The sequence below is a fragment of the Carcharodon carcharias genome, chromosome 5, assembly GCF_017639515.1.
Source record: "Carcharodon carcharias isolate sCarCar2 chromosome 5, sCarCar2.pri, whole genome shotgun sequence".
Classification (NCBI taxonomy): Eukaryota; Metazoa; Chordata; class Chondrichthyes; order Lamniformes; family Lamnidae; genus Carcharodon; species Carcharodon carcharias.
The window spans coordinates 97,277,804-97,295,959 of NC_054471.1; the positions used below are offsets into that span (position 1 = coordinate 97,277,804).

The 18,156-nt window shown below is 47.6% G+C and overlaps 1 protein-coding gene across 3 annotated transcripts in view; it reads left to right on the top strand.

The window, feature by feature from the left end:
• Nucleotides 1–18,156, top strand: part of myom2b (myomesin 2b) — a 181,008-nt gene that overhangs the window by 140,955 nt on the left and 21,897 nt on the right. For 2 of the 3 annotated variants that reach the window (XM_041187577.1, XM_041187578.1), the window contains one exon: nucleotides 17,090–17,215. The exons of the other annotated variant lie outside the window; for it this stretch is intronic. In XM_041187577.1, coding sequence (XP_041043511.1) covers nucleotides 17,090–17,212 — 123 coding nt within the window. In that variant the 3' untranslated portion in view covers nucleotides 17,213–17,215. The remainder of the gene's footprint in view (nucleotides 1–17,089; nucleotides 17,216–18,156) is intronic. 3 annotated transcript variants of the gene reach the window in all.

Sequence of the window (18,156 nt, forward strand, 5' to 3'; positions counted from 1 at the left end):
TTGAAGTAAACTAGTTTTCCTTTAAAATCCTGGGGCGTAATTTTATGCCAGCAAAGTCAATTGGCTTTTGAATGGCTCGTTGTGTTTTATAGCCTTTCCTCTGCCACGATGGGGTCGTAAAATTCCACCCCTGGAGTTGAATTGAAGTTCAGGTAACTGCACTTTGCTGGAGACAATCCTAGCTTCAGAGAGAGAGCAAGAGAGAGAGAGAGATTCCTTAATGCTTCCTTCAGCAGTTTTTCCAGATGACTTCGATGACTTCTCTATCTATTTGGTTTGGCAAAACCAGTTCTTAAACCTCCTGTTTTTATATTCCAAGAAAAAGTAACATTTAGCCAAGTCACCAATGCTGCATCAGTGAAGAGGAAAATGAACCTATTAAGATGTTTCAAACATGCAAACAAACACTTGAGTTAGGAGCAGAAGTAGGCAACTCAGCCCATCATGCCTGCTCCACCTTTGTATAAGATCATGGTTGATCTGACTGTAGCCTCCCGCCTACCCCCGAAACCTTCCACCCCCTTGTTTATCAAGAATCTATCCACCTCTTCCTTGAAAACATTCAAAGATTCTGCTTCTATTGCCTTTTGAAGAAGGGAGTTCCAAAGATTCACTACCCCTCTGAGAGAAAAAAAATATTCTCACCTCTGTATTAAATGGGCGTACTTTGCATACAGATACCTTGGCAAGCCTTTATACTTAGCTTTAGGTTTATGGCCTGATAGTCATATCAGGTCAAATAGCATTGATACATTTTACCACTTCCATCTATGATGCTCTGGTGGTATGCCTTCTTTTAGGATGGATAACACTTTCAAGCAAAGCCTTCCTCCAATGCGAGACTTCCCATAGCAGCACGTCCAACACTTGATTGCTGAATAAGGTTATTCGGTCCATAATCACTTTCATCCAAAGCTGAGCTAAGTCTTTGAGGACAGCCAGCAGTTCTTTATAAGTGGTGCTAATGCAGGAAATACCGTCCCTGATCTTGGCACACTCCCAGCATGTCATGTACTGAAATTTTAGAGTTCCTTCAAAATATTCAAATCTGCTGGCTTTTCACTATTAGTCATTTGTCCCCAGTATGAGTACAGACTCCAGTAGACAGCAACCCCCAGTACACAGCAACCACTGGTGTACAGCAATCCCAATACATAGTGATACCCTGCAGACTGTTATCCCCTGTGCACTGCAATCCCTGATGCAGCGAGATCTTCGATACACAACCATCTCCCACTACACAGAGAGCTCCAATGCACCAAGATCCCCAGTCTACTGCAGTGCACTGCAACCGCCAGTGCACAGTGATCCCCACTCCACATGCATCTCTGAGCATTTCCCAGTTAAAAAAAGGCCTTAATTTATACAGTGCCTTTCACGACAACCGGATGTCTAAAAATGGTTTACAGTCAATTATGTACTTTTAAAGTATAGTCACTGTTGTAATGTACACAGCAATCTCTGATGCACAGTGATCTCCAATATATTGCAATCCTCAATGCAACAATTGGCCTGCATTATCGGTCTCAGTGATTTATGAATGAAAAGCATATTTTCCATTGAACAAAGGCACCGAATGAAACTAATTATTCCCTTATTCAAACTTCTGCTGGATTGTTTATAAAGATTCTCTTTATTGCAGCACGAATCTTAGAACACATCACTGAGCATTTCCCAGTATCAGTACATGTATTGATGGCCTTATTGCCCAGCAGGAACTAAAGTGAACAGTTAAGCTTCAGCAGCCCCATTACTAGACGCATCTTTTGTTCAACTTTACAGTTATATTGTCATTTATTATTTTATTGTAGATATTTTTGGTACAAAATCTCAGCTCATGTCTGCAGTCTTTGAGGACCACTAGAACAGGTAGGTGTTCTAGTTCCTGCTATGCTATCATACCCAACCACTCACACCATCTGAGCTTATCCTTGTCAGCCTCCAATATTGGACAAACTGCACTGACCATTCAACATCATCTTAGTCGTCAATTACAGAAGTGCCATTTAAAAAATATTAAGCGTGTCGACTATTTTGTGGATTCCACTACTTACCTGATTGAAGCTGTCCAAACTCCCCACTTTCCAAATGGCTTCCATAGTTGTTAACAGTGCAATCAGCGAGTGGAGACCTCAGGCAACTTCAAACAGCTGTTCACACTACATTCATTACTCCATTCATTCAGATGGTTCTACTGTCCACTGTGTATAGCTGGCACATGGTGATGGCACAAAGATGCCTGCTATATACGCCGGGGACTATGCTCCAAATGTTGGCAAATGTGCTGCAGCATGTGCTCCTTCAGTGAGTATAGGTGGCAGTGTAGATTAACACATTGGAACAGCACTGCAGTTCGGAAACCTATTCATTTCATTCCATGTCAGTCAATGATCGCTGTGTTTATTTGCCTTAAGTGTGCAATCCTTTGAAACAACTTGATGTAGATATCTTGTCCACATAATGCTCCAGAAAATTCAATCATGCGATCTGATTTGTTTAATAAGGGAGTGGAACTTATTACTATTTTAAAAGATGTGTAGCTAGACTTTCCAGCAAACCACCAATGATGGCCAAAAATTATGCATTTCCTCATCGTAAAGCAGGGGGCAAAGGAAACATTTTAAAGGACCACTTTGACAAGTAACAGGCCCCAACATATGTCCTAACTATTTAAGTAACCCTGGAGCTAGTAATTTGTCTATGGACAGAAGTGCAGCTGGAATTCCATCCCTAACAATGACCTGTCATCATTCTCGGATGGAAGGGAATAGAATTTCCATTCCCACTACCACTGTGCTCCCTTATTCTGTCCAAATCTATACTTGTGGTTATGCTAATGAACTAGCCATGAAAGGCAGGGCCTGGTTCCAGCTGGCCCTGTCTAAAGCCTTCCATCAGTTATTCGAGCCTGAAAGCAGAACTTCTAAGCTGTTGTATAATGTGCTCGAATGCCATTGTAATGTAAAGGTGCTCAGCAGAGCAAGGGTTAATGTGGGACTGGAGAATAGCACCGCACATGGTATGATGTATAGAGTCACATGGTAATGAACTGAGAGAACAGTCTAGAAAGAACACTCTTGAACCAGCCTGCACGGAAGTAACAGCAACATGCATGATAGCAACCTGGGATCTCTAAATAATTAAAAGTTAACAATAAACTGTTCATGTTTAAATGTACAAGTCTCAAGGCCTCATCATTGAGGTGCCTAAAGAAGCCAATGTACAAAATAGGCTAAAGACTTTATAAGAGGCTCTAATTAATTCTTAAAGTTTGGAACAGACATTTTATGCCTCCCTAAAGATCAATTTTTCAAAGCAATGAGAAACAGGCCCATTCAATGTCTGGCCTTTGTCCATGTTGAGTTATCTGAATTCAGACAAGAGTAGCAGTTGGGTGGTGACACTTTCAGTGACCCTCAACTAAGAAGGAAAATGATGAGGCCTGGTTCATCCTCCACATCATTCACCTCCATTGAAAATATCACATGGGAGTCAAAGAGCTGCCCAAAATTCACTGGCTAGCTTCATACATGAAAAATAGTCATTTAGGGAAATGCCAGGCTGATAGCTGTGCATCCCAGAGCATAACAATATCCTCGGGTAAGGAAAAAAAGTACTGGAAGAAAAATAAAATAGGAACTGACAGCCATTTTATATAGAGCAAGAGAGACAATGGGCCGGAGCCCATTTTTTAACTTCTTTCACAGGATTTGGGTGTCATTGGCTAGGCCAGCACTTGTTGTCCATCCCTAATTACACTGGAACTGCCTTCTTGAACCGCAGCAATCTAGCATCGGTACACCCATAGTGCTGTTAGGAAGGGAGAACCAGGATTTTGACCTAGCGACAGTGAAGGAACAGCGATATATTTCCAAGTCAGGATGGTGAGTGACTTGGAGGGGAACTTGCAGGTGGTGGTGTTCCCATCTATCTGCTGCCCTTGCCCTTCAAGGTGGCAGAGGTCACGGGTTTGGAAGGTGCTGTCTAAGGAGGCTTGGTGAGTTCCTGCAGCGTATCTTGTAGATGGTACACACTGCTACTACTGTGTGTCGGTGGTGGAGGAAGTGAATGTTTGCAGATGTGGTGCCAATCAAATGGGTTGGTTTTTCCTGGATGGTGCTGAGCTTCTTGAGCATTGTTGGAGCTGCACTCATCCAGGCAAGTGGAGAGTATTCCATCATACTCCTGACTCGAGCCTTGTAGGTGGTGAACAGGCTTGGGGGAGTTAGGAGATGAGTTACTCGCCTCAGAATTCCCAGCCATTGACTTGCTCTTGTAACCACAGTATTTATATGGCTAGTCCAGTTTAGTTTCTGGTCAGTGTAACCCCCAGGATGTTGATAGTGAGGGATCCAGTGATGGTAATGCCATTGAATGTCAAAGGGCGATGGTTAGATTCTTTCTTGTTGGAGATGGTTATTGCCTGGCACTTGTGGGGTGGGAATGTTACTTGTCGTTTATCAGCCCAAGCCTGCATGTTGTCCAGGGCACTATTCACCTCTGTTTTATTGTTCCTGATATTTCATCATCATAATGCAATACAGCAGAGTACCAGAATTACATTCACAAACACAACAAATCTTACAGTACAAAGACTTATTTGTCAAATGTACAATTTTTTAGCAAAACAAAAATGATATTTAGATATGTTAGTAGTATATTTGTAATACCCTAGGTTGCATCTTCAGTTATAAGTGACACTTTAGTACAACAATGATAGAATAATACTGATAATGACACAGTCATTTCCAACCCATAGCAGCAAAAACAGCAGGACATACCAGAAAAAAGTCATGGTTAATGGGTGATCAAGCAGAATCAATTTTGAATGACTTGACCAATAAGTCTCCAAGTAGTATTTGAATTGTGCATTAAAAGCTCACAATTGGCAGGTTAGACATTACACAGAAACTTCACTAATTTGGATCAGCAACTGACTGTTTCTTCATCCCGATGAGCTTAAACTATCCTGCTGTGAAAGATATTGCTGTTACTCATTGGGTGGAATTTTCCATGCCTGCTGGCGGTGGGCATGATAGGTGGTGTGAGCGAACAACATGGCATGATCGGTTTCACCACGACGGGAAGCAGGTCGCAATTTTCCACTCAGCCCAACAGCGGGCAGCGTTTCCTGCCATTGGTTGTCAGGAACCTCATTGTAATACATCAATGTATCATCATCAAGCCATCCCGCCGGGCTTTTGCACCCCCGCTGGATCATCCGTCCACGTCGGCAGGAAAGCACGCTGCTGTGTTTCACAACAGTACAGAGGCTGTTGAGACATGCACTTTGGGTGATCTGGAGATGAGTGAACAGCGTCGTTCTGCAGAGCTCGCCAGGGTCGCCTGTTGCTTTGCAGACTTCAGGGGCACCATGGAGGTCAGGGTTAAGTGCCACTCTGCCCAACTGATGGCAGGGGTGGGGGGAAATCAGGGGCCAAGTGCAGCCTTGCGTTCAGGCGGCTGATGGCAGGGAGATGTTGGTGGTTAAGGGCAGCCCTGACTCTGAGGTGACTGGTGGCGGTGGGGGGGGAGGGGTTGGGGGTTTGGGGGGGTGGGGGGGGGTGCGGATGTGGGCAAGCACACAAGCATTCGGGGTGGCTGGGCGAGGGGAGTGGCCACACATTCGACAAACCTGTAGAAAGCAACCATTCCTCTGCAACTGATGCAGTTCAGGCACAGCCACATTGATATGATTGGGGTTGGGCTCCTCGCTTACCTGCCCAATCAAGCAACACTGAGGCATCAAAGTGCCACCAAGTGCTCCAGAGCTTTTCAACACCCCCTCCCACCCCACCACCACCCCCCCCCCACAGGCACTGACTGCAAATTCATGAACATTTTAGTAGACTGTAGAGCAGTTGGGCTGCACACGTTGTATAATCTCCTCACTAAAGCTGGCCAAGCAGCAGTCACTGCTGGAGGCCCTCCCAGCCTCTTAAAACGTCAGCATTCCAGTCTGGACCCATGGTTCAAGCTAACAGGGCAGTCATGCAGTGCACTAATCTCTGGCCATCCAAGTGGTGGCCAGCACTCTCCAGGAAGCATTAAGAGACCGTCACACTGAAGCGAGACAGGTTAGTACACCCATGCTAACCATGTGTCTCTCTTTCAACCATGCAGGAGGAGTACATCAGGATCATGGAAGCTGGTGAACTAGCTGTATGCCTGATGGCCTACAGAGAGTGAAGAAAACAGAGGAGAGAGTGACTGAGGCTCCTGGCTGTGCAGGGGCAGGAGCAGCAACCTCAGGAAGATGGGGCGGCTGGGGCTCCTGCACACGCCGTCCAAGACCACAGCGAGCGGTCGTTGGTCGATGCTTAGTGACACCCAGTGTCTATAGACACCGCCTTTCATTCCTGCAGATGATTGAGAACCAGTGTTGCTGAAGACTGCGAATGTCTAGGGAACTGGTCAGTCACATATGCTAGTTACTGCAGGATTTGGCGCCACAGGGACATGGAGGGCATCCACTGCCAGTAGCCGTGAGAGTGACCGCGGTGCTCAATTTCTATGCCAGAGGCTCCTTTCACGTTCCACAGGTAACCTCTGTGGGATATCACAAGCCTCCACCTACAAATGCATTTATGAGGTCATGGGCGCACAACTTTGTGCATTTTGCACTGATCCAGGACAGCTAGGATGCAAAAGCGATTGGATTTGCCCAGATCTCGGGTTTCCCACAGGTGCAGGGTGTGATCGACTGCACCCATGTGGCGCTCAGATCTCTGTCTTAACACATGGTGGACTACATCAGCCACAAGGGCTTCCATTTGCTGAATGTGCAGCTGGTGTGTGACCACCAGAAATGCATCCTGCAGGGCTGCGATGTTTCCAGGGAGTGTACACGATGTCCATATCCTCAGTTGGTCATAGATCCCTAGAGTCTTCCAGGGTCCACAGAAGCTGCTGGGATCGCTGCTCAGGGTTAAGGGCTACCCGCAGAGGCTGGGGCTGATGACACCCTTCCAGGGCCTCAGACTGCAGCACAGCGAAAGTATAATGAGGCTCATGATGCAGCTTACACTCTGTGTAGCAGACCATCGGGATGCTGAAGATGAGGTTCTGGTGCCTGGACCGGTCTAGTGGAGCCCTGCAATACAGTCCACAGAGGGTGTCACGCATTGTCCTCGTCTGCTGCGCCCTTTACAACCTGGCACTCCAACGGGGAGAGCAGCTGGCTGAGGAGGAGATGGAGGACCTGCATGTCTCCTCCAGTAAGGAGGACGCCAATGGGGATGAGGGTGAGGAGGTCCTCGGAGTCGATGATGACGGGGATGAAGACCTTGCAGTGGCTAGATGAGGCCCTTGGGAGGCCCTCATAGCTGCTAGATTTGTGGAGGATGATGACGACATGCAGTGAGGTGAATCCATATTTCCTCACATTGCATTTCTGAATGACTCCAGTCTGGCTTATGGCAGCACAAATACCCTCTGTGAGAATGCTCCAGTCATGGAGATGTGGCTCGATTGCAGGAGAATGATGACGGCATGGATTGAGGACACTTCATAAATCTTCACATAGCCTCTGAGAATGTCTGACTCCTGTCTGGCCTGTTGCACTGCTGGACCCTCACTTAGTAGTGCAGCACCGAGCTCACCATCAGCACAGGACTGGTCCAGATCCTCACCGGACAGCTGGACGGCTCTGTTTTCAAAGTCCATGAGGACCTTGATTTTGGGCATTCTGCCACTGATCTGTGACCTCTCCCTCTTTTTGTGTGCCAACTTGTCCTGCACGAATAGAGATGGGGAAAGTGTAAGCAGGACGCCTGCTAGGCCAGATGATAAGTAAGCCTGGCCTGTGTGGGTGTTGAGTGGTCCCATGGAAGGGATGAGGATAATGACGGTGTGCGTGAGAGAGTGAATGGTGATGTCCTTTGAACTGGCAGTGACTGAGGACCCTGTGTATGTGTGATGGGTTTGTGAGTGTGTGAGTTGAGAGTGTTGAGAAGAGTGACTTACCCTGGTGGAATGAAGGAGATCATTCATCCTCTTACAGCACTGGGTGGCTGTCCTCTTTTGAAGAGCTTTGGTGCTGACCACCACTGCCACCACCTCCCAGGCCGGTTAGTGCTGTTGCTGCCCATCCTGCAGCGAGAGCGGGGGTAGAGGACATCCTGGAGGTGGAGGGCTTCCACAGCATCCAAAAGTCACTCGAGGGAAAACATGTGCCACTGAACCTAGGGACTGCAGTCTTCTTCAGTTTCAGGGCCATGTTTTCCGTGCAGCAGTGGTGGTCTGGAAGCACTGAGATGTGAGCTTGCAGCTGAACTTTAAACATGGCACCCGGCGTGATGCAGCGGCGAGGTGATGGCAGGTGGGTGAATGAGGGCCCACCCGCCATGGAACTGGCATGTTTCCCAGGAGTGCATAAATAAGAGGCAGGATTGGGACAATCCAGCGTGAAAACCCGTCACTGCGGCCAACAGGTTTACCTGCCCATTACCGCACTTAGTGCAAATTTGGGGAAATTTAGGACGATTCCGCCCATTATCTTAATTGTTTTGTCAGGACTCCTACAGAGAACAGTGTTGCAATGGGGCAACCACTGGTGGCAACTTCATACACGTTCATTCCTAGTCCCTGGAAAGGATCTCCAGCAGTCAGACATTTGTGGCACATTTTGTATTGCACTTGTGTGGGAAAATACCAGTGGTAATCAACATTACATTACTTTTTACAGAACAATATAACTTCACCTTGTGTTTCGGATTTGAATGTAATGAGAAAAGACTTTGGGGAGAATTTTCTCCTTGTCAAGGGGGGTTGGACGGAAGCAGGCGCAGGCGGGTGCATAGCCAATTGCTGCCCGTGATCGGCTGCACGCCGCCATTTTTCCAGTGTGACGCGCTCCCAGATGCTGGGCACTCCCTGTGCGGGCAGGGGGAGTAGGCTGAGTCGAGGGCAAAACGCTTGGGCGGAAAAGAGGACAGAAATCTCTCTGCGGCGCAGAGCTGCCTCAGGGAGATTAATTTGATTTTTGAAAATTTTAATAAAGAAAAAGAAATTTTTAAGACAGTGTCACATGAGTTGGGACATGTCTATGAATTTCATTAAAAATTTTTGTTAAACTTTAAAAACCTTCATGCAACCTCATCCTGCCCAAAGATGAGGCTTCATGATAAATGCAAAGGCCACCTGGGCTCTTAAGATTGGACGGGCAGCTCAGTTAATTAGTTTAATTGCTGTTTAAATGGCCTTAAGAGGCCTTTAACAGTTCGGCGGGTGTGCCACAGACTCCAGTGCGCGCGCGCCAACTCAAGTGAATGATACGCGTTGACATCAGGACGCATGCTTGATGTCACTATGCGTCGTTTTACGTGTTGGCGATCAGGCCCCGCCCCCGAAGATTCTGGCCTTAATTTTCATTAAAAGAAATTAGCGTGAGTGTTTGAAATAAAACATTACAGTAAATGTAAACACCTTGGGCTGAATTTTGCCCTTGACAGGCGGGTGGGCCCAACCGACTCGGTGGGCAGGCAGCTGATCGCCGCCGCTGAAACAGGCCCCACCGCCATTTTGCGTGGGCAGGCCAATTAAGGCCCACCCAGCGGGTTTGCGATTCCTGTGTACAACGGGAAAATCAAATCGGCGGCAGGCATGTTCAGATTGCCGGTTCCAATGGGGAACCAGCGGTCTGTATAAAGAGCAGCCAGGCAGCCTCCTTGAGGCTGTTCACCATGGCCTTTCACAGAGATGGACACGTTGGTTTCAGGGCACAGGAGGAGGAGGGGGGCAGGCTGCTGGATAGGCCACCGTGCCCCTCGGTTCTCAGATGCCTGCCTTGCTAGCCTCTTCCAAGAGGTGTCCAGACGTCAGGATATTTTGTACTCAGAGGATGGGAGGAGGAGGGCCCCCCACGTTACCAGGCAGGCGTGGGAGGAGGTGGTGGTGGCTGTAAGTGCCCATGACGATGTGCGACGCATCGGAACGCAGTGCCGCAAGCGTTTCAATGATTTGTTGCGCTCTGGAAGAGTGAGTACCATGTCAGCCTTGGCCATTTAACCCAGCAGGTAGCCTTAGCCTTTGAGCCACCACCACCACCCCCCCCCCCCCCCCCCCCCCCCCCCCCCCCCCCCACCTCCCCCATGTCTTAGTGTCGTTACTGCATTGGGCATCTGGTGCACGCTGGGTGGCAAACAGATAGTGACCATGCTTACATCAGCCTTAGTGGTTGAGGAGAAGATGGGTTCTCCCCACAACATATGTTGGTGTTTGTTGCATTTGAGTAGTCTGGGGGCAACCTGCAGGGGAGGCAGCTAGACACATACTCAGAACTCCAACACATATCTTATTGCTGGTAATGAGATGGTGGAAGGGGAGCCTTAAGGTGTCATGGCCAAGAGCCACCTGCTGGTCTTGGCGCCGCACCTAGTTGCACCTCCTTGCCATGGGCGCTAATACCCGTGTGTTATTCAAAGTGATGGATATCGAATGTGTCCTAGGTGGCCATTTGTGGGAGGGGGTTGGGACCAGCTGTACTATCTTCTGGGAACTGATCAGCAGTAGTGTGGACAGGAGCTGCTGGAGGCCTCAGAGGGGCCACTATTGTTGGGGTGTGGCGTGCTTGTGCAGAGTACATGAGCAATCAGCCCCAATAAATCCTCTTCTCTGTTCTGCAGGCAAAAACTGAGCACAATATGAGGGAGTGATAGCAGACTGGTGGCGGGCATGCTCTGCTGCAGCACCTCACCACCAATGAGGAGCAGGCCATGGAGCTGGGGAGGAGGCAGGCGGTCAGGTCAGCAGGTGTTGGGGAGGCTGGGGTGCAGCGGCCAGGTATTTGAGGTCCACAGTCCCATCCACTCTGTCTCCCCACCATCCAAAACACTGATGGTTGCTGCAATCGTTAATGCAGCAACACTGCTCATTCACAGACTGATAAAGACAGACGTGTGGGTCACACACAAATGTCGCTCAGCCCCTTCAGGATGCACGTCTCTAGCACCTTCCAAAGTCGCCTTATCTCATTTGTGATCACTATCCCCATGGCCTAACATGCCCTGGCATCGTTGCTGCACATCCAAAGATTTCTTGCATCTTAGGAGGGTTTGTACCTCCACCACCCTTTCAGCCAGTGTGTCCCAGATTATTCTGTCCAAAAGGTCCTCAGCACCTCACCTGACAACCTCATGGCACTCAACTTAAATAAATGCCACCACGTTAGTCATCTCTGCGCCAAGGGGAAATGTTGCCTTCTGTCCACCCATTCTATGCCCCTCATAATGGTATGAAGGTCAATAATGTGACCTGTCAATCTCCTGTGCTCCACGGCAAATGTCACAAGTGTATGCAATGTTTCCTCATAACTCCAACTCTCCAGGCCAGCATGCATCCAGGTCAGGAACCTCTGCACTCTCCCCACTCCAATGCCATCCCTCCCATGAAGCACATGTCACAACTGAACGCAGAAGTGTAGATGCGGCCTCGACAGCGTTTTCTGCACTTGTAACATGACCTCCCTTTTCCTACATTGTATTCCTTGGCTAATAAAGGCAAGTCTGGCTTCGACCTTGTTAAGCACCTTATGTTCCCGTTCTGCTACCTTAATGGGGCTGCCCAGCAAGGTCCCTATAATTGTCGTGACTTCCCATGGTCCTACCATTACTCATGTATTCCCATATCTTGCTTGTCTTGCCCAAGTGCTTAACCGAACACTTATCCACATAACATTCCATGTGGCATTCCTTAGGCCATCTGATCAGCCTGTCTCTATGCGCGTCTAATGTTTGGGCCTCCATTTGACTATTTACCACCCCACCAATGTTCGTCTCCTTAGGTTCTTGAAGGGTGAGCAACTTATGAGACTGAGGGGAAAGGGATGAATTGTGTTACTGACTGAACGCCAACTGATACACTGTCCTTGTTGTTAATTTCAGCTTCACCACCGCATGGCTGCCCCCAACATGTCCAGAGCCCCCACCCGCCCCCCACCCCCCAACCCACCCACACCTGAGGGCCAAGACTTGCAACTTGCAGCACATCATTTCAGCCAGCCAGGCACCAGTGCAGCAACAAACACTTCAGTGGGGTACATAACATCGGCTAGTGTCCCAGGGCACAGTGGAGAGGGCACTTCACAATCGCTGGAGGAGATAACAGAGAGTGCCGATGGCGCCAGCAGCCGGAGGACTGCAGGAGACCAGGCACATGCTGAGTCCGGCAGTGATGATGTGTCTCTGGAGATGTCAGCAATGCAGCAGCTGCAGGAGCATCTGGCAGGGTTGCATGAGGGTGTGCTTCACTTGGTCTCTGTGGTGGAGGATTCCAAGCAGATTGTCAGTATAGGCATGAACCTCAGGACAGAGCTTCAGCCTTCCTCCATTGAGAGATTGGCGACTCTCATGGAGAGGGGCTTCAATCGGATTGAGAATCTTCTGATTAGGTTACGCTCTGACCTGCAAGCCCTCACAGCGCTAATGGCCACAGGTGGTCATTCCCAATGTGGGAGATGTTCTGGGCACCAAGTGTCCCAGCTCGGTGCCCATGCATCTGCGGTGAGCAGGGAGGTCCAATGTGACTTCACGTTGGCACAGCAGCTGCCTGTCGTCACTGCGAGCTCCTCTGAGGGCACTCCGGATGAGGGCAGCAGCTCTTTCACCCCCCTGCCAGTGACGTTGCATCCGATAAGGCTCTTGTCACCCACCAGCCAACCATCCAGCCAAGCTAGAGCACTGAAGAGAGCCGGCACCTGGGAGTGTCCGAAGATGTAAGTGTTGTGGAAGCTGCCTGGGTACCTTGCACAGACTTGTAGAATCTGCATCCTGTGGTCACGCACTATCTGCACGTTCATGGAGTGGAAGCCCTTCCTTTTGTCAAAGGCACCAGGTTCACCTGCTGGCGCCTTGATGGCCACATGTGTACAGTCTATAACACCCTGGATGTGGGGGAAGCCAGCAATGGCCGCGAAGCCTCTGGCTCGCTGTGCCTGACTTGCCTGGTTGCAGCGGAAGGAGACGAAGGTCAATGCCCATCTGAACAGAGTATCTGTAACCTGCTTGACACAAGTGCATACAGCTGATTGAGAGACACCGTAAAGATCACCCACTGAGCCCTGGAAGGAGCCCGATGCATAGAAGTTGAGGGCAACTGTGACCTTCAGAGCCACTGACATGGGGTGTCCTCCCACACAGTTAGGGGAGATCTTACAGCCAATCATCTGACAGATATAGTTGACTGTCTCCCTTGACAGATGGAGCCTCCTTTGGCACTGCACCTCAGACACATTGAGGTAGCTGCTTTGCCGCCTGTATACCCTGGCAGTAGGATAGTGGCATCTTCTGCGGCCCCTTCCACCATGGGCAACCTCTTGGCCCTGCGCCCCTTGTACCTGCGCCTGGCCTCCCAAAGATGGCTCCCCTGGAAGCTGATTGTCCACTCCTGGCCTCCTCCTTCTATCCTTCTCTTCCTCCTCAGAGGAGCTGCCTCCAGTGGAGATGTCAGAACCCATACCCAGGCTAAATGGAGGCTTACGGAAAGCTGCAGGCCTGATAAAGATTACTGTCTGCAGAGTGCTGAGCTGAAGCTTCAAAGTACAGAGAAAGCTATTGCAAATCGATCTGAACTGGTAACAATCACACAGGCAAGTTTAAAACACTTTCTGCAATAAATACTTCAGATAAAACATTAACAACACCTCTGAGCCCACATATCCTGCCCATTGATGAGGTTTGTTAAAAAATCACTTACCCACCTGCCCGTTGGGCCAGTGCGCTGAGGTGAAGATTGCACGGCCTCCTCAAAATCAGCTTCAATTGCCGAGTTAAGGGTATTAACAAAGCCTTTAATTAATGGCGGGTGCGCATCACGCTTCATAGCGCACCCGCCCACCTAAATATCGCGATGCCGCACGCTGACGTCAGAACGCTAGTGTGACATCAGTGCATGACATTTTAAGCGCTGACGTGCAGGCTCCGCCGCCCGTGTGTCAGCCATAAAATTATGCCCATTCAATTTGCAATAAGATTTCTGAGATATTCAGGAAATAAATAATACATTTCCACTGGGATAATATTTCCAAAGTCCTTTCTGAGCTTAAAAAGTGGGAAAAATACTAATTTCATTCTTCTAATAGAAATTTGCCTCCAGTATTATGAAGAGCAAATACCATAATATTTGGTTTGATATTAGATCTCATCACTTTCGATGCTGATTTCAATGCTCCATGACTTATTTGTTCATGAGATGCCAGTCATGGCTTAGTTGGTGGCACTTTCACCTCCGAGTCAGAAGTTTGATGTTCAAGTCTCATTCCAGGGACTTGAGTGCATAATCCAGGCTGACACTTAAGTGTCATTACTGAGGGAATGCTGCCCTGTCAGAGGAGCCATCTTTCAGAGATGTCAAACTGAGGCCCCATCTGGCCTCTCAGGTGAACATAAAAGATCCCATGACACAACTTCAAAGAGCAGCGAGGGGCTGGCGTCTTGGTCAATATGTTCTCCCCAACCAATGCCACTACAAGAGATTAAGATCTGAGCATAAGAACTAGAAGCAGAGGAGACCACATGGCCCATTGAGCTTGCTCCACCATTCAATAAGATTATGGTTGATCTTCGACCTCAACTCCACTTTCTCACCTGATCCCCATATTCCTTGATTCGCTTAGAGTCCAAAAATCTATTGAACTCAGCCTTAAATATGATCAGCAACTAAGCATCCACTGTCCTCTGGGGTGGAAAATTCCAAAGATTCACAACCTTTGGAGTGAAGAAATTTCTCCTCCTCTCAGCCCTAAATGGCTGAATCCTTATCCTGAGACTATGCCCCAAATTCTCCAGCCAGGGAATAAAGCTTTGCAGCATTTACCCTGCCAAGCCCATTCAGAATCTTATATGTTTCAAAGAGATCAATTTGTTGTGCTCTGAGTGACCCCTTTTAATTCTCCCAATCATGCTCAATTCTCACTGGACGTCTCACTTGGCTACTATGTCTGAAGCAACTTCTTTCAGCATAAGCTTTTCAATGAATGGTGCTTCAGCATCAGCCAGAATACACCTTGTGGATTATTCAAACTTTAAACAAGTATAGAAAACCTCCAAAAACATGTAGAATTACACCAACAGCCAGAAGAAATAACCCAGTAACAAACTTGAAGTTGTCTATAATCCCTTTAAAAGCACTGATGGAGGATCCATCATTTCATTTAATGTTGTGTTAGCCTTGTGAGGTCAAGACAGCATGTTATCTGGAGTGTGTGTTTTGAAAAAGGTAGTGCTGGCATCAAATCAGTGTTGCACATTGATTGACATATTCTGCCTGCTGTGCATATTAGGCTTGGGCAAGCAAACTCCTTTACCAAGATGGTTATCTGCACACCTCCCAACGGAAGTGTGTGCACACATCTTGGAGACCCTATTTCCAAGCATTAGGCCAATTTAGCCCCAACCTACTTTAGTTGTTACACATTACAGTCACACATTCCCATCATTACAAACACCATTAATCATTATTCATTTTGCTATTATCTCTTGACAAACAAGTGCTATTCCAGCATGCTATATTTTGCCACCTCCTATTCATGACTCTAATACATTTCCATTCTTACTTTTGTTTCTCTGCCATGCCTCTAACAGACCAATGACTAGCTGCTGACTGTGGAATTCTTTATTGGCTTTCTAAAAGTTGACACACATATGTGAAGCTTATTCTTTTTAACTAAAGGATATAACAATTAACATACATATATTGCTTTTTATTAAAAGAATGCTTAACTGCTAAATAAGGAGAAAAACAATATCAAGAATGCATTAAATACTGAGTAGTTCATTAAAAATCATTGTGGCAAATAAACACCATCTTCCCTTGTAAAATGAAGAAAAAATCTTCCAGCTGTGTTTGGGTGCATATTTCTGTATATTTTAACAAAAAAGAAAACTTTTTTTAGTGTACATTAAATATTAATAACATTCACATAGTTAGGTTCAAAAAAAATCTGTTTCTCTTTGACTGTTTGCTTCTGGAAAAGTCCTGAGTTTGGCTGGGTACAGTTTCACTGCTGTCCACACTCACCTACCTCACCTCAACACTGGCCATGTTTCCATATGACATGTTCCTGCAGATAGGCTACAAATAAATGCAAACCTAAAGCTGCAGTGTAAACAGGGCTTTCAATATTTTCATGCATGAGGAATTAAGACGTGAAACTCTCAGTTTACAGCCCTGAATGTTATTCATAGATTATGCGGCACCAGTGCCTTGCACAATGCTGTTCATGGATTGTATGTTTGGGTAGTTGGGCGGGGGAGGGGGGGGGGGGGGGGGGCGGGAGGAGGGGTGGGGTGGGGTGGGGGGGTGGGGTGGGTGGTTGGTGGGGGGGATGGTGGGGAGGTGGGGGGGTAGTTTCGAGGATTAGATATTAAATTTAAATTTATGAAAACTTAAAATAAATTACGGAAAGAATGCATTTAAAAGTAATTGCAGAATAGCTGCTACCAAAGGTAAAAGCAGAGCTGAGCCTGTTCAGAAAGCCTGAGTGAGCTTTTGTTGGTTTACTAAATAGATTCTGAATGGGCAGGCTCAATATTTTATTCAGTGTTTTTTAAAGGGTCACTGAGGAAACTGAATACTGACTGTGGAAATCATGTTCAATCAAAACTTACCACAAAAATTGTTGTATGCTGTAATATGAAATGGTGGCATTGAGTTCCTTAGCCTTTTCAGATTTTTTTTAAGCGATATTATATTTACGTGATATTGTGCTGATCTACCCTGATGAATCATTCAGCACACCTCAAAGATATCAGGTTCCATATATAGCATACAGCATGCACATTTTAAAACCCTAAATACCCTTCAATGTGGAATTAAATATATACAAGGATGGTTTACAGATCAGCAGCGAGAAGTACAGAGGCTCCCTTTGAAATGTTCACTCCACTGCAAAGTCTTTTTGGGACAAGAACGGGAACCACTAACACAATTGGATCACACTCATGCTTCCAAGGCTAATTTCTCAATTACCATGGTCTACTTTTCCCCTCCTTGAGGTTCATCAGACTGAATTATTTGAAAGAATTTTCCAATACTTTCACCACAGTACAGAATGTAAAGACAGTGCTTTTGTTTATTTTGTTTTTCTCTATAGGTTATTGTTACAAGAAAACTTGCCAAATTTTGCATTACTGTGCATAAGATTGATGCAGCTGCTGATTTGGAAATGCTAAAGGCCACAGACAGTAAAATAGGGCAAACAAAAGACTTAAGTTAGGAGGTAAGTCCTTAAAATCTGAGTATTGCACTACAGCGCTTGAGCAAATGTTGCCTTTACAATAAAGATTCAGGTACACTTTGGGATTGAAATTGGGAATAACACAGCGCAATATTAGTAATGAAGGTGTTAATGAATTTAAATTAAACCCTTCTGCCTGCTATTTTAACAAAGGCATTCGCCCACCATAGTGAACAAAAGGATTTCACATAAATGCACTTGCGCTCATGGGCCAGAATTTTACGTTCGTCGGTCAGGCGGGCCCGACCAACTCACCAGCAGGCGGGTGGCCGATTGCCGCTGGTGAAACGGGCCGCGCAGTGATTTTCCACGGGCGGGCCAATTAAGGCCCACACCGCGGCACTGCAATTCCCACGGAGAACGGGAAAATAGTCATGGGGGCGGGCGGCCTCAGACTGCCGGTTCCAATGGGGAGCCAGCAGCCTGTATAAAGAGTGGCCGGGCAGCCTGCTTGAAGCAGCACACCATGGCCACTCAGAGATCAAGGAATGTTGCATTGAGGGCAGAAAAGGAGGTGGAGGAGGAGGGGGCAGGCTGCAGGAGAGGCCGGCGGGGGGCCACTGTGCCCCCAGATTTTCGGATGCATGCCTTGCTGTCCTCCTGCAAGAGGTGGGAAACCGGCTTCAGATTCTGTATCCTGAGGAGGAGGAACCCCCCGTGTCACCAGCCAGGCGTGGGAGGAGGTGGGTGAGGCTGTAAGTGCCCATGATGACGTCCAGCGCACTGGCACACAGTGCAGGAAATGCTTCAATGATTTGCTGCGCTCCGGACGGGTGAGTACCATGTCTGTCTTGGCCATTTGACCCAGAAGGCAGCCTTAGCCTTTGATCCCCCAACCCCCACCACGTATTGCTGTCGTTACTGCATAGGGCGTCTGTCGCACGCTGGGTGGGCAAATGGGTACTGACAATGCTTACATCAGC